Genomic DNA, 24,641 nt, shown 5'->3' on the forward strand with positions numbered 1-24,641 from the left:
AATTTTTCTTCCAGCCCTACACTGGCCGCCTTGAAACAAAGTTTCTTTTCTCGTTGCCGTTACATTTATGTAAAGATGAATGTAGTCCCAGGTCGTGAGGTCTAGCGTACAATGTAGTAACTAGCGCCAAGGAGTCATTATTTAAGATAATGCAATTAACGAGGGTCCCTCGTAACAAAAATGGATCGACTGGTGAGTATAACGTGATAACGTCATTTCAAAACAAAAGACGGTTGTAGTGTAAGTTTGGCAAAACTCACTGAGAAAAAGTCTAATAGTTCTCTTTTCTGAAACAAGTAATTGAAGAAACATTCCAACAGAACAGCGAATGCCTGATGAAATCACTAATGTAGATGAATACAGCCAACAATCACATACGTCGCAAGAAAACGGCACAAGTCTCAGGCCTGTTACGCGATGGCGATCATTTTGAATACATACATACATACATACATACATACATACATACATACATACATGCATGCATGCATGCATACATACATACATACTTTGTATTATTTTTTACATTATTATAAAAGAAAAATTAATGGAGTATCCATATCTGGAAATGTGCTTGATGTATTAAAGTGTTGGGGTGAATGAGGTTTTTGTTGTTGTTTTTTTTATTCAAGTTGGGCAAAGATTTTGGCGAATAAATTACCAACAATTGGCAAAGATGCCGTTAAAGCATTGGATAAAAGCTGCTATATGGTATTAGATGTTGTAAAATGCCAGGCAGAGAAGCAAGCAAACTGTTTTGGACAGAAAGCTGTGGCGAAGCTAATTGAAACCATAAAACCTAAAGACGTTGAGAAAATGATTGAACAATCAGCAGAATTGACACTAGAAACAAACAAACTATACGTCAGTTATGAAATATTAACACCGAAATATGAAATATTAATACCGAAATATGAAATATTAATTGAAATATTAATACCGAAATATGAAATATTAATACCGAACTATGAAATAGTAATACCAAAATATGAAATAGTAATACCGAAATATGAAATGTCTTAGAAAAGATCATTAAATCCACATTCAAGATAACTTTTGACATGTTTGATGCATGTTAGTCGTTTGATGTATGGCAGCACAATGAAAAGGTTATCCAAATGATGAATCAATTAAGACAATTGCGTATGCTGAATACCTTCAGCCTGATAGGAATAATATAAATAATAACGGCCAATATATTGGATTCATATACATATTTACTACCACATGTGTTTTTGTTAAATCAGTGGTTAGATTTCACTCAAACGCAGTTCCCCGAGTAAATTATAACGATAATAATGAACTGACATTAGTCAATAATGCATGGAGTTCTTTCACAGTGACCAATATTTAATCGATGGCAATGTGATAGAGCAAATATTCTCATATTTCCACCAGCCACAAAGTAAATTGAACGAGATAAATAAATAATAAAACAATTTACAATAATAAAACACCTAATAAAACAATTTGCAAATATAAAATAATTATACAGTAAGTCAAATAATATTGTTTAAAGTGCTGTTACGACTCTATGGACTTCAACTAATTAGTAGGAAAAGGCAAAACCAACACGTTTTGTATAACTGAAAATATAATTTATTTTCCCTAAAGTACAAAGTGAAATAGTTAAAAATAACTTACAGTATGGTGAATGAATTCAAAAAGTCCTAAATTTTCTATCAATCCCAAAAGGTTGGAATAATCCGAATGAGTTCCAAAGGTATTCCAAATGATAGTCTGTATTGTAATGATGTATCAACAGTACATACGAATCACTATGTTATAATCCCAAAATGTCTTTAAAGGAATGCACAATAATCCTGTATAAATAAATAAATAAATATATATATATATATATATATATATATATATATATATATATATATATATATATATATATATATATATATATATATATATATATATATATATATATATATATTCAACTAACTGAATACTGGGATGTCCACATGTGGTAGTAGACGCGTACACGATTAATAAATAATAATCGATGTTTTCTTTCATCCGTTGGATTATATTTCCGATGATATTAAGGTTTCCGCTCATTTCATTGCCGGCCTTTTTAACCGTCGATTTGGTATTTGTGTCGACGTAATCTTTGGTAGAGACCACCGATACACCAGAGTCTTTCATTCCCTCCTGTTCAATGATTTTGGGCCAAGTTTTTCACAAGGGCGCTTCGCGGCTTCAAAAAGAACATCGTTGATTTCCATATTGGATGTTTCGAGCTCACCAGTTTGATCTTGAAAGATCACAAATTCGCCAGGTTCAACGTCAACAACAACCCATCTGGTAAACTCAGTCAAATCGGCTTTAGACGCAAAACATGGAAAGATTCAGATCAGCACGGCGTTGGGTTGCTGAGCTTGCAAGTCAAGAAATGTCGACAGCGACAATACAAAATCAGTAAGTGCTTGTGGTGTCTGTCTTGAGGAAGCACGGTTTCCCGTGAGTGCATGCGATACTTTAACAACGACATATCCAAATACGGGGCCATTCATCTGAGTTTACAATGGTAGTGTTTAATAAAATAGTGGTAGTTTTCTAGCTCTAGAACAACGGGGACTTCGAGTTGATTAGCCACCATGTAAATAATCAACAAATTAAGAGACAAGTCCGTGCGAGCCAAAATAACAATAAGCTTCGAGGCATTATCAGGTGTGCGACCTAATGAGTTTCAGGTCCTGCTGTTAAATCTAGGTTAATGATGCTGATTCCCACGTGCGGTAGTCATCGACTAAGTTCGTCCCGTATGAAGAGGGCTGGGAAGAAGTTTAATTGATTTTTTTTAGCGCGTGTAAATCAAAACTGGTAAACAAACGCGCCTCCCACGATCGCTTTAACATAACCCGCCAAAACGGTGGCGCTTTCCATATAAAACCGGAAATGTATGCCTTACTTACTCACAACGGCGTTTACCTATACGAGTACATGAGTGATGCGGAGAATTTAACTAAACTCGTTTGCTGCCAATTAAGGACTTTCCACTTGCGCGTTCACTATTCACTCAGTCAATGAAGTGATCCAATGAAAGATTTCGTTCGTGACCAAGCGCGATTCTAAAATCTAAATAAGCAAAATCGGTCCAACACTAAACACTAAACGGGGTTGAATCTTGCCACCTGATCAGTATGTGTCGTCAACCGTTGTGGCCATGGCCAATAAACTTTACTCCAGTTGCCTCATAACTAAACAATCTGTTTGAGTTCCTGAGCCGTACAAACACCCAAAACAAACCAAACCTAGTTTCCCATAGTATTGCTCTGTCGTAAAATTAAAGACCACCAGTTCAGCTTTGATGTCAACAGATAGTCACATTACTAACTATGCAATTCACTGCATAATAAAAGAAAAAGCCTTCCATTATGTGGAACTCCGGTATACTGGGAGAACCTAAAGTATTTGTCACCCGGAGCGGATCCTTCCTTTGGCACCCCCACAAATAATTGGAAATAACTTTGATGATTTTTTTCATTTGGTTTGAAAACTTTTATGAGTATTTCTCCTCTCCCGATGGTACCCAATCCCATCTCTCTGTCACCCTTGGCGGACTGCCCCCTCCCCATCCCCCCTTACTACGTCACTGCCGGTATATTGCTACCCTCGTTTAAATGGTCAAGTTGTGTTCATGATGAGTAGTAATGAACTTGGCCATACAACTCGGCATTGTGAGAAAGCTGGCCAGTAGTTTCTCGTGGGTCGGTGGTTCTTTCGGGGGGGGGGGGGGGGGGTCCCGAGTTCTTCCTCCACCATTAATACTGGCCGCCATGTATAGTCAACAACAACAACTCGACATTGTATGCCTAAATCATCTTGCAAAATTAACTCGTTACGAGAAAGGAAAAAGCCTGATGTCACTCTTTGTCCATGATAAGCCTTATCATAAGGGGGTGGGTGGAGCGGCTTAAAGACTGAATTAAATGTCAGTAAATACCTACAAAGGACGAGTTACCATGATGCATCATGTATGCCTCAAAGTGTAAAAACACCTCGTGATTTTTCTAACAAATTCTATATCGGAAACTGGTTGAACCGGTGTAACTAGCAAGCACGAACAGCGGAAGTGTGACAAATTTGTCAACAAATCTCTGAAAGATACCTCACACACACACACACACAGGGCTCGTGTCATTCTTCCCAATTTATCTATCAGTCATACATGTATAAATACGGGGTAGGGGGACAAGTTTCCCGACCCATCTAAGAATCAACGCTGATATTTCAAGCTACATTTCGTATAGCGTAATAAATTTGATACCTATGTTATGTCAGGCATTTGACTTTATATGCTTATCCAAAGTTTGACTTTCCATCATATCTTTACATAACTGTTATGACTCTATGGTCTTAAACTAAGTAACAGAAAAGAACGAAAACCAACAAGTTTTGTAAAATTCAACAAATAATTTATTATTTTTTTTTGAATACGAAGTGAATATGTATAAATAAAAACAAGAACGCACAGCATTGTGAATTAAATCCCAAAAAGTCCTAAAAGTTATATTACAAGTCCAAATGTTAAAAGTCCCAGTTAAAGTCCAGCGGTATTAATAATAAATTCAGATATTAAATATGTTGATGTGCATGTAGTCTCGAATGTGTTAGTCTGCCTGTGCCCTGGATTGTGGTGATGTGCTAAGAGTCTTTCGATGTATCACAATAATACAATCTAAAAATACCCTTGTCTAAATTCACTATAATTCCAAACTAATGCTCTGTCGAAGAATATTACCGAGCACTTTGTAATTCCAGTCAATAATAATCAGAATAAAATAAATCCATCCAATTCAAAACCTTAATACAACAATAAGACTGATTCTGCTTCAAGAATCTGGGGCAGTAATGACATTACTAATGTGTCATCTTTATTTAAGCAAGATCATATCGTCCTCTACTTGACCTAGGTCGCAATTACCATTTTATTAAAATACTCTGTCACATAATGGAATTTTCCATTCTAGAAGTTTCTAAAGGCAGCATCAAGACCGTATATTGGACTCGGATTCAAGTAAACACGCTACATTAACAGTGATCTGAATAATTTAACCACAATCACGGAGAAAATAGTGGGAAAATGCTTATTTATGAGTCCATTCAAGCTGTATGCGCCCCTCGTCTCGGTCATATAGGAACAGTTTTCAAATTTTTCCTTATTGTGAAGGTTGGGTCATGATGCCGGGCTGGGTACCCATCCATATATATATATATATATATATATATATATATATATATATATATATATATATATATATATATATATATATATATACAGAGAGAGAGAGAGAGAGAGAGAGAGAGAGAGAGATTTTCCAAATAAAACAAAAATTATAATTTAATGGATTGAATTTCAAGAAATAATTTCACTGCCGCGTCGGTGACAAGATGAGCGGGGGGGGGGGGGCCGAAGAGTGGCCGAGTGGTCTAAAGCGCTCTCTGTTACGGATCACTGCCATCTCACCTCTGTCTGCGCAGGTTCGAGTCTCAGATTCAGCCAATGTGGGTATGTGAGAAAGCTTGCCAGTAGCTTCTCGTGGGTCAGTGGTTCTTTCCGAGGTTTTCCCGGGTTCTTCCTCCACCATTAATACTGGCCGCCATGTATAGAGCCTATCGTGTGCTGAAAAATGGCGTTAAACCCCACAACAACAACAACAGCAACAACAACAAAAGATCAGCGTGATATTCGAACTGACCCTTAGATGCTTTCGTGTCTTTCTGGTAAAATTGCTGCTAGAGCTAAAGCCGACTCCAGTTCAAACCAAACAAGGCGCAAATAATATGTTGTTCCTAATGTGCTGTTTACTTTGACTTGGGAAGGAGAATTATGTTACTGTTTACAATGTCTGTGTAAACAATTACAAAACACAGCAGAACATAAACAGTAAACCGCGGACATCGCGAGGGATACAGTAAGGAATCTAATAATTCAATATACAGACTACGCACATAGTACATCTTGCAAAGCAATAAGTTTGAGCATAACAAAATAATTGAATGATGTCGAGTGAATAATGGGTATATTTCATCTCGTGGGTGAAAAAGTAAGCATTTTCACTCATATATATATATATATATATATATATATATATATATATATATATATATATATATAAAGGGGATCATTTTCCTATAGGGGCTATATTCCTTTAAAATGGTTAAACTTGAAGAAAAATAATGTAACGACAATTCAATGATCATAAACCAAAAAAAGTGCTCTTGTTTCGCCTGTACTAGGAGCAGGGGTCTCGAACACGAGGCCCGCCAAGCTGTGCTCTGTCGCCCATAATCCACTGATGAAACCCCAAATAACCAAACCTTCGGCACTTATATAATGCTGGGGATATATGTGATACAATACAGTTAAGAACTAGCGCTAGAATGCTGCTCCTGGAATGTTGAATACACGCAACGCCTTCTCCTTCATACCTGAGCGATTTGATTTAAGGGGGTGGAGGTTAAAGTATTCGAATCGAGATCTTAAGGGTGTGGGTCAGTTCAGACTGGCTACCGTGGTGTGTCCTTGGACAAGGCATTTGCTCCAACTTCCTCAGCGCCAATAACCTATGTGTGTTGTGCCGTACATTACTAAACCACCATATATCCAGTGGAGGGTTCCGTGGGAGGGCAGGGGGTGTGGTCCCGGACGCGAAACACTCACATTTTTTTACCGTTCTTTCCCGCTATCCAAGCAGATTATTGTAGTCCCGACTTACGGTTGCCAGTGTATGCTTATTACATTCATTGGAAACTACATTGGCCAGCGGGTCTATTAGTTCGGCGTTGTGCTCGGGGGTTTAACGAATTTATACATTATTGTAAAGAGTTATTCGCAGCCTATTTATTTGCTGCTAATGTGACTTCTTTGTCTATAGTACAAGTAACATGGGTCATGTTGGCATTCACCACCGACTATTTCAGTTATGGGTTTCATATTTTAGAATTTGATTCACATACCTTTAAATGACAAGCATTCACTTCATTTGGATTCGTATACATCCATATTCCTTCGGAAGGTCATTCTTAGATTTTTTTAAAAACCAAACCATTTATATCTAATTTAAAATGAGTAAATGCGCAAGCATGACCCATGTGACTTGTACTATAAGCACCTTGAACAACCAAAGTACTGTGAAGAAACACCAATAACACACACACACTATTTATTTCTTTAAACTGGATTTAATCTGATTGTTTTGACAGGAAATTAAACTGACCTGGGTTCGAAAAATGAAAACTCGACTATTTGGATGTAAATATGACGCTGCTTAACACCAGTCTTTTCTATAATAAAAGTCACGCAGGTCATGTAGGCATTCTAACCCGACCATTTCAGTAAAAGACGTCATTTTTTAATAATTTGATTCTACATACCTTAAAGAGGAAAGTGTTCACTTCATTTCGATTCTTATGCATCCACATTCCTTTGGTAGGTCCTTATTTAGACGTCCCAATAATTGTAATAGACAAAATCAATGTTAAATTACGCGGACATTTTCGGACGAAATGAACCTAACGGTGTGATCCAGTACAATCTGGATTATATGTCGCGCGCTGTGATGTCACAATGATAGCTACACATATTGAAAAGCAAATTCGTACTACCCTATATTGTGACGATTTCGCTAGACGTGCACTTTTCTTGAGCCATGTTAGTACATGGCCACCGTTGTAAAAGACCATAGCGATCGATAGTTTTCGTATGGATGTTTATTGATGATAGTTAAGATGCATATCATTCGATAATCACGAATGATTAGACTTTGTTTAAAGAAAATTAGTGTTAAATTTTAAAAGAACAATTTATATTTAATTTAAAATGAGTCGATGAGCATACATGACCCGTGTGACTTTTTATAACGGATTTCATTTGCTAACCACTCTTTATCGCTTCGTTTTGTTCCAGTACTAATCTTAGATCACTTAAATTGGTATCTCTTTCGACATAATGTGCAAAATTCGTCTATTACGGGTAAAATAAGTTGGATTTTCTGTTAAACGTACAACGTCTAACATACAAGCTTTCAGTTCTGAAGACGATTAATTTTGTAATAAACTTAAAATAAGCAGTGTAAAAGTATGTCATAAATTACGGTATAATTTTAGCGTCATATATATTTTGTCAGCGAGTGTTGATTGTAAACTGAAAAGAAAACGAAAACGAGTTTAGCACAAACTTTCAAGGTCTCGCAAATATCTGGTTGCATTAGTAGTAGTAGTAGTAGTAGTAGTAGCAGCAGTAGTATACTGTACCCTACCCACTTAACAACAACACACACACAAACACTCACTCTTTTAAATGTAAATTTACTTCCAAGCAAACGAAAGGAATAAGAAATGCATTGTTACTTGCAAATGTTTTGGTGATTTTTACTCTTGAAGTAAGCTGATCATCCCAACATAGTTACTGCGGCAAAGTTACTTTTGAAGAAATGCATTTTCCTAGCTAATACGGTTTTGTTTTTTTTTTTTGTGGCGGGGGTGGGTGGGTGGGGCTAGCGTATTATTATTATTATTAATTATTAGCAAGTCAAATATATATAATACAAAATTTGTGCTTAAAAATTAATCAGTCCCAGATGATATCAAGACCCTTCTCCGTTATATATTTATGTATTACAGGTAAACCACCGATTTTCCAGCAACGGATGGTCTCGCACCTCTTTTAATCCGGACAAAATTACGAGAGGGTATTTGAAATTCCAGATGCCACCAAATTAGTTTACTTTGGCGCACACTCGGATTGTTTACATGCAGTTGGTGGTGGTGATACTTGTATTTTGTGCGATTCTTAGCTTATTTTACTTACATTTAACCCTAGCTATGGCTTCTAAGAAAGATGCAAGTGTCAGTGGTGGTGTCAAACGTAAACACCAGTCAATATCGTTGCAAGATAAAATAGTATTATTAAAAAAACTGTCCCGTGGTGTTGCCGTGCTAAAGCTGTGTGACACATGGTATTGGTTCATCAACTGTTTACGATATAAAGAAGCAGAGGGACAAAATATTGAAATTCTATTCAGTATTATACAGGCGATGCGTGACTTCGGTTGGTCTGGCAAAACTGTTAATCTGGCAAGGCTTTGGAACCAAGGGTACCGGAAAATTGGTGGTTTACCTGTACTCGTTAACGGCATCTCTGTACAAAATGGTTATATGGTGCTAATTAAAGCAAATTTCGAAACAAATTAAAGATGAAGAATTGCACAACAACTTTAGCAACATAAACCTTCCAAATATTATAAAAGATGAAAGATAATGACGATAGAACTCGTATTCCTTCGAAAAGTCCAAGAGTTTCTCCGGTAACATTCTGAAATAGATGCTTCACTGTGTTCACGAATATAATAAAAAAATCTTGCTCACAGGTTGAATGTATATACATTAAAACGGAAAATACTCACATGTTGAATGTAGACACATTAAAACGGAAAATGCAAGTAATACATATGGGTCATAAAAATGAACAGAAAATAGTTTGCAGCATGTGAAACAAAAAACGCCCAGACAAGATGGGAAAGATAATATTACGAAAGAAACGGGGGTTGAAAAGGAAACATCTATCCTGTTGTGATAACTTTGAAAAATAATTATCTTTTGATCAAATTGATTGAACATATTCATCGCGCCTCTTTGCAGATGTCAGAAGGAGTTTGCAAAAGAAAACTGGCTCCCAGCTGTGACCGACAAGGTGTTTCCAGCTGCGTTGAGAGTGTACGATACAAAGAGCCGCTCAGTTACAGCAATCGCGTATTGATTTTTATGCCAGCTACGTACACATAAGCTTGGCGGAGTGTTATTATTTATTGAATCGAGTGCTTCGACTCTCCAGCCAGTACTGGTGTGGAGGCAGCGTACGTCAGCTAACCACTAGTAATCTTTGTTTACATGCTATAGATTTTCTCTGATGTACATACGGGCTGGGAAAATGTCGGATTTGGGAATAGACAGCGGCACCGTACACAGACGAAGTTAATTTCATCTTGGATTCTTGTTTCTTTTGGAGGAATTGTGAAGTTCAGAATTATTTGAAGTATACTAGCAATCAACGCCATTTTGGAATATTTATCAATGCAGTTAATTTTTAAATTAGTGCATGCTACTGGACACATGGGGTGAATAACACAAGATCAACATACAGAGATGCCTGTCCGTAGGGGCCACGTGGCGCCTCCAAATATTTTCATCGATACAATCATCAGAAAATTTGATGACCAGAGTAAGTAAACTTTTTTTTTCCTTTCTAGAACTTACCACAGATGTTTTCCTTGCTTAATCAGTAAACTACGAATTCCCGTAATTAGCACCGTCCCTTCGCTAATTAGCTGTTTGCTCGTCCACTCATGTGTGTCAGGGCACGTGCGATCTTTGGCTGGCACGAAATTGACACCGTTAATTTCCCGTATCATTTTATAATTTTGTTCATTTTATTAAAAATGGCTACAAAACATCGCCATTGGGCTGCGATTTCCAGCTGTCTACTTTTTATTCATTATTCCTTAATTTTATTTCTCATTACAACTTCAGCTTTATAAAAGATATTTAATTTTCTTTAAAAATGTAAAATCATTTGGAATAAATGTAATGGGTCATAATCATGTTGGTAGATATATGTCAGACGGACGATCGTTACATATTAGTAGTGACCTTCACAGGGGCTCGTTACAAAAAAAATTAGGAGGAATCAATGGATTGAGGGCTGTGGGACGGGTTAAGTTATGCATTAAAAAAAAATTCAGGGTGGGAAATTGTGTTTTTTTTTTTGCATACCTTTAATTCAGAACAAAATACAATGACAATATTCGTGAACATATAAATATTTCAGTTGTCTTGAACATTTATATCTGTAAGTTGCCACAATTTCTTTGACTCTTTGCTACAGTCATATTTGCAAACTAGAACTGTCTTTTTGAAAAGTTTGAATAGGAATTTGTACACAAAAATTGGGGACAAATGGACAGTTTTTGACATTGGGAAATTCAGCCCCAGAAATATCCTTGACATCAAGACCGATTTATTAGGGTTTTTTCATACGTGTGATTATTAAAAATAAGACATTTAAACTTTCATTGATTTTAATGCACAAACGTTTGGTAAAAACCAAAGAAATATTTGAACACCAGATCAGGACAAATAATCTGCTGTTTTGTAACCTTAAAGTTCAGAATATTAAATAGCATGATAACAGATGAAATAAGCATATTATATATATATATATATATATATATATATATATATATATATATATATATATATATATATATAGAGAGAGAGAGAGAGAGAGAGAGAGAGAGAGAGAGAGAATTTCAAAACATGTTTTCACTTTCAGTATAATAATAAACTCAAACTGGAATTGTGTCTTGCACTGCATATATAACATAATGACATTGTAAAATGTATAGGTTTTTTTAAAAAGTGTTTAGAAAGTTTCAAACCAATTTTTGTTCTAAAACAGTAGAGTAATTGAGACAAAAATGCAAACAGAAGTTAAGTGAATTTGCTGAACTGGTATAGTAGCTGGAATTCTTTAGCTACATAGAACATAGTTATAATCTGTGTCATTGTGAACCCTTTGTAGTCTCTATTTCCTACTAATCACATTTTTTACTACAGTAGTTTTCTTGTCTGTACATGATATGCTTGAATGGCAAATGATCCTATGAGACGTCATGCCATGGATTGTTGAACTATACGTTCAGCATTCCTTGGGTTGCCTTTGCATTTTTCCATCCAGTCATGACATAAAGCTGACAATGCTCCATAGATTTCACATGTCCATGTGACTCTCCTATAGCTTAATTCATTTTGTGATATCTGTTAGTCTCTTTGGTGTTCTGTTTTCTTTAACAACACTCACCATCTCTAGTAACTTCTGTTGACCAGTCTCATGAGAATCCTGCCCGTCTTTCACCTTGCAATTGGCACCTGACAGATTATATGAAGTTGCCATCGAAAAGTACACGTCTAATAATTACTCAAAAATGAATTTTTCTGTGTACATGACACACAAAAACAGCTGAATTTACGTGGATTTATGATGACCAGCATGGGAGCTGGTATTTTTCTGATCGTCATCTCAGATTAACTCTGATACCTAATAGGAAGACAAATATCCACATCAAAACATACCAAGCAGTATAACTCTTTCAATATAGTACACGTATACTGATGTTTATCCATTTGTGTTGGTAATGAAAATGTGGATTGCACTGCAAAAAATAGCCTTTAATGTATATCTCTACAACCATCTGATTTTAAAACACCATACACTAATTTTAAACTTTGTATTAAAAAAACCTGATTTAGTAAGTGGCAGGCATCGTAGAAAAAAATGATGCTCTCAAAAAACAAGCTCATGTGATCAAACCTGACTTAGGCAAATGTCCTCCTTCCAGAAGAACTGTCTGTAAGGATGAAGAAGTCGTTGCAAGAATTAGAATTAGTCGTACTCGTATAACTCATGCCTAAAGGTTGAAGACCCACCTGAGTGCTTCTTGAAATGAACACTTCACCATGAAGCGCTTTTCGATAGATTTTATTGGTCTCCATCCTGCGTGTGATCGTTAGTGCTATGTTCAGCATATGAAGTATGACAACTCTACGGACTTAAAATAAGTAATAGAAAAGAGCGTGAAGCAACAATCTTTGTAATGGCAAATAGTTCATTTCCCTAGAGTATAAAGTGAAAATATAAAAAAAGAAGGAACATAAGGGTATTGCAAATTAAATTCCAAACAATCCTAGAACTACTGACACAAGTCCACTTTAGTGAAAATCCAAGTTAAATCCAAATGCAGAAAGTGTTGATGTGCCTGTTATCACCCTTGTCTTGGTGATGTGCGAACAATCTTTTGTTGGCTCACAATAGTACAATCCAAGAATATTTTCTTGTTTGAAATTTCAGCATACATTCAAGTTTCTCTTTCCAGAAATATTATTTTTGAAGAACAGTTTGTATTTCCAGGGAAGAATGGTTTGAATTAAATAAATTTAAAAAATAAATTCCCGCCCAAATGAATCTTTGGGCACAACAATAGTACAATTGATTCTGCTAAGATCGTAAAGTATGAAAGAATAATTTTTCCAGTAACAAGATTATACAGTTGTCTACTTGACATGAGGTCACAATTAGCATTTTCTACAAAAAAAGAAACCAACCTATTACCTAATGGAAAATAACCTTCTAGAAACTTATTAATGTTTACAAAATAAAATCTTGATTATAATTAGGTCTGTTATTAAAATTATAATATAGTATATGTGGAATAAATCAGGTAGGCCAGGCATATTTATGGGTGAATTCCATTAATCAAGAACCAGACCCACAAAATATGTTTACTTCTGTTAATAATGATCCTAATATTAAACCCACACATAGAGAATATTTTAGATGTGTATTACAGTAGAACTTTGAGTATCCATCACCCTGTTAACTGTTAGTCTCTTTTAACTGTCAGGGCATTGTACATCAAAATATTAAAAACAGGTACATGTACATATGTAGATATTATGATTCTTTGATGACTGTGTCTATTGTATAATATTTTTAATGTACATATTCTATTATCCTTCTGTTCTCATATCCGTCATGGTCTCGGTCCCGCACTCTGACGGATAATTGAAGTTCTACTGTAGTTGTTTACAGAATTAAAAAAGTGATTCAGGTCAAGTAGAAAATGAACTTAGACAAAGTCAAGTCCCACATACCATGTTACGTTACAGTAGCAGATCAAAAAATAAAAAAATTAAAAAAAGACCCCTAACAAACAAACAGTGCAAATTAAATAATACATAACAAAAGGAACTTTCTGATACTGTAAATTTGACTTGTATTATTGTTTGAAATGTAGATCAAATATTTAAATGTTGCCTGAAATAGACCACTGCTATTGTTGGTATGCATGAACTTGCAGTTTAATTTGATATTCATGATTGTAATCTTTTGATGAGCAGAACTGTGTGAACTGTTTACCTATGCAGTTTACTAACATACATAGGTCTGTCAAGATCAGGGTGGGCAAACTGCAGCCCACCAAGGGTTTTCATGCAGCCTAGGAACAAGTCGTCATTCACACTGACTCTCTTTATGTTACTTTATTTATCAAATAAATGTGCTTCTTTTGAAGTTTAAGTTTGTTTTCAAATATTAACAACATATTAACAAGTGAAAATTAATTAGATGTTATTTAGAAAAACATTTTGTTTTTGCCATTTGAAATATTAATTATTTTTTTAATGAACTATGTGGCTCGCGACAAGGTGTAAATTTGTGTATGCGGCACTTGCACTGGAAAGTTTGCCCACCTCTGGTCAAGATAATAAGGGGTGGAGATAGTTTCATGTGTTCATGTTTTTTTTAATTTTTAACTTAGCTTTAACAATGCAAGTCTGCAGTTTGGCAGTCTGTGGTGATGTTTAGCACTGCGGCATCATGCCGCAGACATGTAGCATCATGTCCACCCTAGTGATATTATCTTGACACCAGGCAAGGCAGCTGCTTGTACCATTTTTATAAGTCTTTCGTATGACTTGGTGGGGGTTTGAACCCACCACCTTTGGCATCTGAGGCGGATACTCCAAACATACAGGCCACCAGAGTGGTCAGCGAATATAATACTTGTTTTACTAATTGCATGAAAGAATGGGAACCAGTCTAGAAATGGTGAAGATTAAATAGAGTATATATGGGAACCAGTCTAGAAATGGTGTATATGGGTTTGGCCGATCAGGATAGATTAAAAATGAAAGTTAAAAGTTCAGTAATGACAGTTGTTTTACATCTTGTTCTAGTTGTAACAGAGAAAAATAGATCCAATGTTTGATTGATGCAGTTTTAGTCATTTTACAAACCTGACTTTGGACTGTAATTAGCACCTTGATTAATTGTTTTTTCAGACATTCTTTTTAGCTCTATAGGTCATTGACCAGTTATCTGTCTGCCCATTTGTACAAGTTTGTTATCACTTCTTCTCCTAAACTTCTTGGAGGATTGCCACATTTTGAAAGCTATTTCTGAAATAATTTAAGAAAGCAACTTCCAGGTGATTTTCCAATAGCATAACGTAAAACTTTTACCCTTCTGCTCATGCTCGAGCCAAATAGCCAATGAAAAATAATGTTTCTAACACAACTATGCAGTATGTTATAGGAAGATCACCAGGAAGTTGGTGTTTTCGGATGTATTCAGAAATAGCTATCAAAATGTGTTTCCTGCTCAAATTTCAGACAAAAACAACAAACACCTCCAGGGGTTAATGGGTTATGGTGTCTGGTTGGTGTTTAATGAAATAATGACATTCTGTACGGTCACGATGGAGGCCATCAGGAAAATCTTGTTATAGCTATTCATCTGGAAGTAATGGTCATTGCAACACAGAATGACTTCTGCAGATGTATGTTTGATCCTAAATGAAAATGGTGTCCTACCACAATGAATATTGAAAATCGTAACATAAATTCTCCTGAATGATTGGACAAAAGTCGTTTAATGGTGTCTAGTTTGTCCTAAATGAAAATATCGCTGATGTTACATCACAGTGGCTAATTTGAAAAACTTCGTGCTCAAGAATATGAGAAATGGTTTCAATAGTCGGTTCACAGTTGTAAAGTGTGTGTGTTTGTGCATGTGTGATTTGGATTTTTAACGTAACTTTAAGAATTTTTCATATTATTATGATGTCTGCAGTGTGGCAGTTTATAGGGATGTCTAGCACTGTGGCATCATGCTGTAGACATCTAGCGTGATGCTTCACCCAGTTGACACCACACTAGCCACTAACGTCTTTATGCTAGTGCCTAATGAGGCAACTATTAGTACCATTTTTAAGAGTCTTTGGCATGACTCAGCTGGGGTTCAAACCCGTGACCTCCTGCATCTGAGGTGGATGTTCTAATCACTTGCACATCAGAGCAGTCCACAGTTTAAAAGAAGAAATGGCCTTATCATGAATTCCTGGAAGTATGTTTTGGTCAGAATAGTGTCAGTTTGAAGGACTGTTGTTTTACAATGCTGGTGATATGAAATATTTCATGTTCATTGTTCTCACACTAACGGCATGTTACTGAGCAGTGTATTTTTAACTTCTTGTGCTGACAAATCCAGAATGGTGGAATGGATCTCCAGGATTTTCACATTTTGAAAATCTTATTTGCTACCCCTCATAAATGGAAAGTCATCGAGATGATGGTATTTTTCACCAGAAGACTTCTTATGATGGTTGTAAACAAAGATGGTGTACAAGGATATCCAATGTTAGTGACCATTAAAATGTTGTTGCCATTCTCCTTGATGGATGGTCTTATGAATGTGTGGTTTTCCTTGATGGATGGTCTTATGAATGTGTGGTTTTCCTTGATGGATGGTCTTATGAATGTGTGGTTTTCCTTGATGGATGGTCTTATGAATGTGTGGTTTTCCTTGATGGATGGTCTTATGAATGTGTGGTTTTCCTTGATGGATGGTCTTACGAATGTATGGTTTTCCTTGATGGATGGTCTTATGAATGTGTGGTTTTCCTTGATGGATGGTCTTATGAATGTATGGTTTTCCTTGATGGATGGTCTTATGAATGTATGGTTTTCCTTGATGGATGGTCTTATGAATGTGTGGTTTTCCTTGATGGATGGTCTTATGAATGTGTGGTTTTCCTTGATGGATGGTCTTTTGAATGTGTGGTTTTCCTTGATGGATGGTCTTATGAATGTGTGGTTTTTCTTGATGGATGGTCTTATGAATGTATGGTTTTCCTTGTTTTCCTTGATGGATGGTCTTATGAATGTGTGGTTTTCCTTGATGGATGGTCTTTTGAATGTGTGGTTTTCCTTGATGGATGGTCTTATGAATGTGTGGTTTTCCTTGATGGATGGTCTTATGAATGTATGGTTTTCCTTGATGGATGGTCTTATGAATGTGTGGTTTTCCTTGATGGATGGTCTTATGAATGTGTGGTTTTCCTTGATGGATGGTCTTACGAATGTATGGTTTTCCTTGATGGATGGTCTTATGAATGTGTGGTTTTCCTTGATGGATGGTCTTATGAATGTGTGGTTTTCCTTGATGGATGGTCTTTTGAATGTGTGGTTTTCCTTGATGGATGGTCTTATGAATGTGTGGTTTTTCTTGATGGATGGTCTTATGAATGTATGGTTTTCCTTGTTTTCCTTGATGGATGGTCTTATGAATGTGTGGTTTTCCTTGATGGATGGTCTTTTGAATGTGTGGTTTTCCTTGATGGATGGTCTTATGAATGTGTGGTTTTCCTTGATGGATGGTCTTATGAATGTATGGTTTTCCTTGATGGATGGTCTTATGAATGTGTGGTTTTCCTTGATGGATGGTCTTATGAATGTATGGTTTTCCTTGATGGATGGTCTTATGAATGTGTGGTTTTCCTTGATGGATGGTCTTATGAATGTGTGGTTTTCCTTGATGGATGGTCTTATGAATGTGTGGTTTTCATCAAAAGACTTCTCATAATATTTTGTCAGTCCTCAGTGAATTTGATGCAGATCAGAACATTTCGTATTGCTATTCCTCCTAGGGAGATTTAACAACAAAAATTCCAATTTCTAGTTGGCCCTAAATAAAAATGGTGCTGATCTTACATCCATTATGGCTGCCACAGCTAATTTCAATTTTTTTTATATTGGTAAATAATATCAAAAATAGTTCCACAGCTCAGTGATGAAAAAGATGAAATTGTCTTATCTTTAATTCCCGGAAATTATTTTTAACCTGTCTAGTGTCAGTCCCTTCAATGGTCTTGTGTTTTTATAATGGAGCATGTGCAGTACACTGGAAGATGATGGTGGAAACTGATATGGGTGTAACATACCTTTTTATATATAAGAAGTCACTGTTAAATATGTAGTTTCATTTAGAATTTTGAGTCTTTCTGTAGATCAGCCTGGATTTATTCCTTCATACTTCATTAGATATGATCCAAATCATCATACCCACTATGGCCCTGATTTGCTTCATGTGTATCTTGTATGCAAAGAAAGCTGTGTTTTATGTGAAGAAGACAAAAACTGCCATAAAAAAATAAATATACATTGTGTATAACTGTTAAGTAGTTTCAAACAATTATAACTAATTTGAAGAGATACACGATGCATTAACTGGAAAGAGATATACAAGGTGATTGGAATGTCTTTCAGATATGTTTTGGTAATTAATTGGTACATCATGTATTGAATTGTTGTATATATTTAATTAGTATTGTATGTTTTTGTGTGGGGTTTTTTCATTATATATGCAATGGATAATTGTATTTTGGACTTGGCCTTGTCCAAAATGAAGTTAATTTTTCTACCTGACCTAAATCATTGATTTTGGTTTTGTAAACATGTTTATCTCAATCCAGAACATTGGGAATTATCCATGAATTGCCAGGTCTACCTGTTGTTTACCACATTTTATGTTATAATTTTAGTAACAAACCTAATTACTATGATTTTACCTTGTTAACATTTGGGACCATCTGGTGTGAGATTTTTCATTAGGTAATTGTTTTCTTTTAAGAAAATGCTAATAATGACTGAGGTCCAGTAGGGTACTATTTTGTGTTCAACAATAATATTTTATTAGTCTAACTGGTCTCATACTTTTTTAATTTATGCTTTTGTGTTTGCAAGATGGTAATGCCAGCAGAATATGAATCAGAAATAGTGGACAAAACTTATTTTTTATCCATATTTACAATCCAAGTAGCATTGTGATTTTATTCCTTTAGTCATTCACAAATGTACAGAAATCGTTGCTAATTTTATAGTATGTCTTCTTTTAGTAATGTTTCAGTTATCGATTATAATTGATCATCAGTTGGTTGAGCGAACCAGTAAGAATATCAGCTGTGAAACTCCATAATTAATTGTGTGAAAAGGGAGACTACTACAAAGCACAAAGGATAGTAAAACTCTTGAGTAAAATTAGTTGCATAGGAATAAATTGTAATCCAGTGAAGTCGATCTGAACTATTTATTCCCTTCACAACTAACAAATATCAAACTATAACATACTACTTAGGTGGAAACTTAATTAAGAACATATGGTCATGATTAAATGATTTTGCAGTTAAATTGTAGAGTTAACAACATTTCTTAAAGATTTGAATATTTTGTTTCAGTTTAAATGTAAAATCCTTGATAGTATTTGAAAATAATGACAAAGAAGAAGACGTCCTTCTTTACTTTAAATGATAGATACATCACATGTGAATGGATTTTGGGGGGATTACAACAGTGTTTCAGCTGCATAAAACTGGTCAGCCATAAAAAGCTGCTTTCATTTAACAAAGTTGTAGAACAAAAATAACATATTAGAAATAAAATATAATAAAAGTATACATGTCAGATAAAAGTATACATGTCATTAAAAGAGATTACTCCTGTACATTTATTGACAATTTGAACTCTTGAGCAAAGATATAACTGTACATATATAACAAACAAAAACTACAATTTGCTCTATGTAACTGATATTAATTGATTATTAGTTGGCTAAGTGGAACCGATTATCAGTTATGAAATTCTGACTGTTTCCTGTCAGTGCCTTCATTTAAGATCTGGCTGTCTGATGTCAGATTGTCCTAACAGACCTGTATTGTGTACAGTTTGTGCTCATTTAGTGTTCCTCAAGCCCGGCCTTAGGTCAAGGCGAATGAGGCAACCGCCTTAGGCCCCGCGCTTTCAGGAAATCAACACTGCAATGCAATTTTTTGCTTGGGGGCCCTGCTCATTGGCCTTGGGCCCTGCACATCCTAGGTCCGGACCTGTTCTCCCTCGTTGATGCTTGATCTTCCTACCAAGAACATAGCTCTGTACAAGCAGCATATCTCATGTTTTGCAAACAAATTGAAAATAAATGCTCTGATGTTTTCAAATTATGCAAACAACTTAATTTTATACATTTAGTTCAAATGTGTCAAGCAGACTTCATGTTATTTGGTGACACATCAATAGAAAGGAACATAAACTAAGATAATGGTTCAAGTTTCAGGTGTTAAGTGCGTATTTGAAATGATAGTACTTGATTATCATAAGAGCACTCATTCAGTGTTACTGAATACACCTAAAGCCATTTGACTTCATGAAAGATACATGATAATAACTTGCTGATTAAGTCTCAGCAGGGAAACATCTATTGTGCCATCTTCACAAAATATCCATTGAATTATTTTTAAAAAACAGCGAGTAAAACTACTCAGTTTATTAAATTCCTATCTAGAGCACTGGAAGATGTTGAAATTATTAGTATCGATGAAATCCTGTGTTCTAAGAGAGACCTGCCATGGAAACGTCTGTTTAATTCAAGGATTGACAATTGTCTAAGATAAGTCAAAATGTGTGACAGTGATGAAATTTACAGCCTGATGACTTTATTCCATGTCGTGTGTATTATCTTTGCTGAAGAATTAAGATCTTACAGAAAATGACAGAGGCTTATCTTGAACATTATTTTGAAGGTTAACTTTATTCAGAGCAGCATATTTGTGAAATTTTTGGTCACAATGCAATTAGAAACAAATAAAGATATTTTTTTAATGCATTCAGATTATGGGAAAATAAAGGCATTAATGTCAAGCATTTCCCTTAGCATTCAGAGTATTTGCCAGTGTCCATGTTGTAATGATGTTGCATTTGCTAACCGTGCTTTTGTTTGAAATTCATGCAGTCCATTAGTGTCTGCAATGATAGCACTTGCTGACTGTGTGAACACTCAAATTAATAGCATATAACAAAGGCAGTGATAGTACTTGCTGACTGTGTGAACACTCAGATTAATAGGCATATAACAAAGGCAGTGATAGTACTTGCTGACTGTGTGAACACTCAAATTAATAGCATATAACAAATCCAATGATAGTACTTGCTGACTGTGTGGACACTCAAATTAATAGGCATATAGCAAAAGCAATGATAGTACTTGCTCACTGTGTGGACACTCAGATTAATAGGCATATAACAAAGGCAATGATAGTACTTGCTCACTGTGTGGACACTCAAATTAATAGGCATACAACAAAGGCAATGATAGTACTTGCTCACTGTGTGGACACTCAAATTAATAGGCATATGACAAAGGCAATGCTAGTACTTGCTGACTGTGTGGACACTCAAATTAATAGGCATACAACAAAGGCAATACTAGTACTTGCTGACTGTGTAGACACTCAAATTAATAAGCATATAACAAAGGCAATGATAGTACTTGCTCACTGTGTGGACACTCAAATTAATAGGCATACAACAAAGGCAATACTAGTAATTGCACACTGTGTGGACACTCAGATTAATAGGTATACAACAAATGCAATGATAGTACTTGATGACTGTGTGAACACTCAGATTAATAGGTATACAACAAATGCAGTGATAGTACATGCTGACTGTGTGAACACTCAGATTAATAGGCATATAACAAAGGCAATGATAGTACTTGCTGACTGTGTGGACACTCAAATTAATAGGTATACAACAAATGCAGTGATAGTACATGCTGACTGTGTGGACACTCAGATTAATAGGCATATAACAAAGGCAATGATAGTACTTGATGACTGTGTGAACACTCAGATTAATAGGTATACAACAAATGCAGTGATAGTACATGCTGACTGTGTGGACACTCAAATTAATAGGCATATAACAAAGGCAATGATAGTACTTGCTGACTGTGTGGACACTCAAATTAATAGGCATATAACAAAGGCAATGATAGTAGAACTCACGGTGTGGACACTCAAATTAATAGGCATATAACAAATGCAGTGATAGTGCATGCTGACTGTGTGAACACTCAGATTAATAGGCATATAACAAAGGCAATGATAGTACTTGCTGACTGTGTGAACACTCAAATTAATAGGCATATAACAAATGCAGTGATAGTACATGCTGTGTGAACACTCAGATTAATAGGCATATAACAAAGGCAATGATAGTACTTGCTGACTGTGTGGACATTCAAATTAATAGGCATATAACAAAGGCAATGATAGTACTTGCTGACTGTGTGAACACTCAAATTAATAGGCATATAACAAAGGCAATGATAGTAGAACTCACTGTGTGGACACTCAAATTAATAGGCATATAACAAATGCAGTGATAGTACATGCTGACTGTGTGAACACTCAGATTAATAGGCATATAACAAAGGCAATGATAGTACTTGCTGACTGTGTGAACACTCAAATTAATAGGCATATAACAAATGCAGTGATAGTACATGCTGACTGTGTGAACACTCAGATTAATAGGCATATAACAAAGGCAATGATAGTACTTGCTGACTGTGTGGACACTCAAATTAAAAGGCATATAACAAAGGCAATGATAGTACTTGCTGACTGTGTGAACACTCAAATTAATAGGCATATAACAAAGGCAATGATAGTACTTGCTGACTGTGTGGACACTCAAATTAATAGGTATATAACAAAGGCAATGATAGTACTTGCTGACTGTGTGAACACTCAAATTAATAGGTATATAACAAATGGAGTGATAGTACATGCTGACTGTGTGAACACTCAGATTAATAGGCATATAACAAAGGCAATGATAGTACTTGCTGACTATGTGGACACTCAAATTAATAGGCATATAACAAAGGCAATGATAGTACTTGTTGACTGTGTGGACACTCAAATTAATAGATACACAACAAATGCACCTTAACTGGTCTTGGTCACTAAGCTTTTTGATACATTCACAAAAACATGTTTAATATTATGTTGATCAAAACTTAGTCTCACATCTGTAGTTTTGTGTTTTATATGTTTATAAAATACACCAATTAATTTCTACAAATGTAATTAATTCCCAAGCGTCACAAGAGTAAACTAGCCAGTTTATTAAATTTGTATCTAGAGCCCTATGTACCTGCAAGTTCTATTGTACATGTTACAAAGTTTGAAAGTCTGGTATTGGACTATTTCTCTGTAAAATGGTTAAAATACTTATGGTATTTCCTGTCAGCACATAATGTGATACAGGGACATGCATTTCCTGACCTTATCACAAGTTCAAATGTTGGCAGCTAGGTTAAAATGACCTGTCTTTATCTTTTTATGTATGACCTCTGTGGTGAACAACCAGGGGCTAGATGTTTGTCTGTTTTGGGTATAGTGCTGTCTGATTTATCTAATTATTGGATAATTATAGAATGATCCTTGTTAATGGAATTAATTTTGTGTCCTATGGATTTATATTAAGTGAAATCAGTATTAGTACATAAAGTTGCAGGAGGGAATTTAAGAATGAGGTAGCAATTAAGTTTGTGTTAATTAAGGGTCTTTGTGAATTTAACTTGATTATATGACTAGTTTGTTAATTTTATGATCACAGTCACACACACACACACACACACACATTACTCAGTACTCTTTAAGATTATTCACTTTAGAAGTGGATGTTCTCCCAGTTGTAATACAATGAAACAATTTGTCACCAATATTGATCACTATATTGTCTTGTTTGATTAAACAGATATTTAAAGCAGCTTTAAGACAGATGATCATTCCCAACTAGTCCACGGAGTGGGTCAGCAAGATATTAGAAAATGTATCCCTCATCATTCATATGCATGTAACAAGACAAATAATGATTCAGCAAACATTCTGGCAGGAGCAGCACATAACTAGAGTGATAAATCTTTAAGGCCAATACAGTGGATGGTCATCTGCCAGAAATGAGCAATGACGGACTGGGCCATAATATAACAAAAAAGCAGTCATGGACAAGGACAGCTTATTTTCAGGTTGTGAATGTTCATTTTATTGTAACAACTTGTTATATCTTTCTTTGATTGTTTTTTTTTCAAATTTAACAAATACATATCCACCGTGAAAATGTTTGGGAAAAAATGTCCCATTAGAATTTTACGATGTCTTTTATACATAATCAGAGACCATAAAATTGCTGTATCTGCCAGGCATTTTCTACAAAGGAGGCAGAAACTCCAGTGACTGTTTGATAAGTTGACATATCTAACATGTGGCATAAGGTTTCAAGGCTCAAATTTAAAAAAGGATTCTTGCCACAACTAACTTTTATTCTCCTCCTCAAAGACTTTTCGGGGGACTTGATCAAATATCAAGACTTCACTTTGGACTTTGTTAGTTAGGTATTGTGTATTTTCATGGCATTAAGTCCAATCATTGTTAATTAAAAATGAACTTTTCAAAAGTACAATGGAATAAATACTTTTGTTGCATGTGATTATATAGTGGCGGGGGGTGTTCAAGAAAACAACGAATTTTAGCAAAGATTAGTTTGAGATGAAACCAGTTAATCATGGAAGGATAATTCTAATGCTAAAAGCTCCAAAAACATTTTCCAGTACATAGTTATTTTTAGAGTGCTTGTTTCTTTTGTTCTCACAACTTGTTATATTTCCTTTGAGCATTTTATATAGTGGCACCCAGATGAAATTTAATATGAAAATATTCAGAAGTGGTATAACAAGATGTGGAATGGTTTGATTGCCAAATATGTTGTCTTTAACTGAAACTTGTGATTTCCGTCTGAAATATTCTTTAACCATTGTTGTCATAATATGAAACTTGATTTCTGTCTGAAATATTGTCTTTAACAATTGTTAGCACCTACAAAGAGGT

The 24,641-nt window shown here is 35.3% G+C and overlaps 1 protein-coding gene across 6 annotated transcripts in view; it reads left to right on the forward strand.

The window, feature by feature from the left end:
* The first annotated feature begins 9,827 nt into the window (after positions 1 to 9,827).
* The window catches only part of LOC149780995 (voltage-gated inwardly rectifying potassium channel KCNH6-like), a 326,871-nt gene continuing 312,057 nt past the window's right edge, over positions 9,828 to 24,641 (forward strand). For all 6 annotated transcript variants that reach the window (XM_089938100.1, XM_089938103.1, XM_089938104.1 and 3 more), the window contains exon 1: positions 9,828 to 10,237. In XM_089938100.1, the coding sequence (XP_089794226.1) occupies positions 10,162 to 10,237 (76 nt within the window). In that variant the 5' untranslated portion in view covers positions 9,828 to 10,161. The remainder of the gene's footprint in view (positions 10,238 to 24,641) is intronic.

Source organism: Sinohyriopsis cumingii, chromosome 16 (assembly GCF_028554795.1).
Source record: "Sinohyriopsis cumingii isolate HCF-2022 chromosome 16, ASM2855479v2, whole genome shotgun sequence".
Classification (NCBI taxonomy): Eukaryota; Metazoa; Mollusca; class Bivalvia; order Unionida; family Unionidae; genus Sinohyriopsis; species Sinohyriopsis cumingii.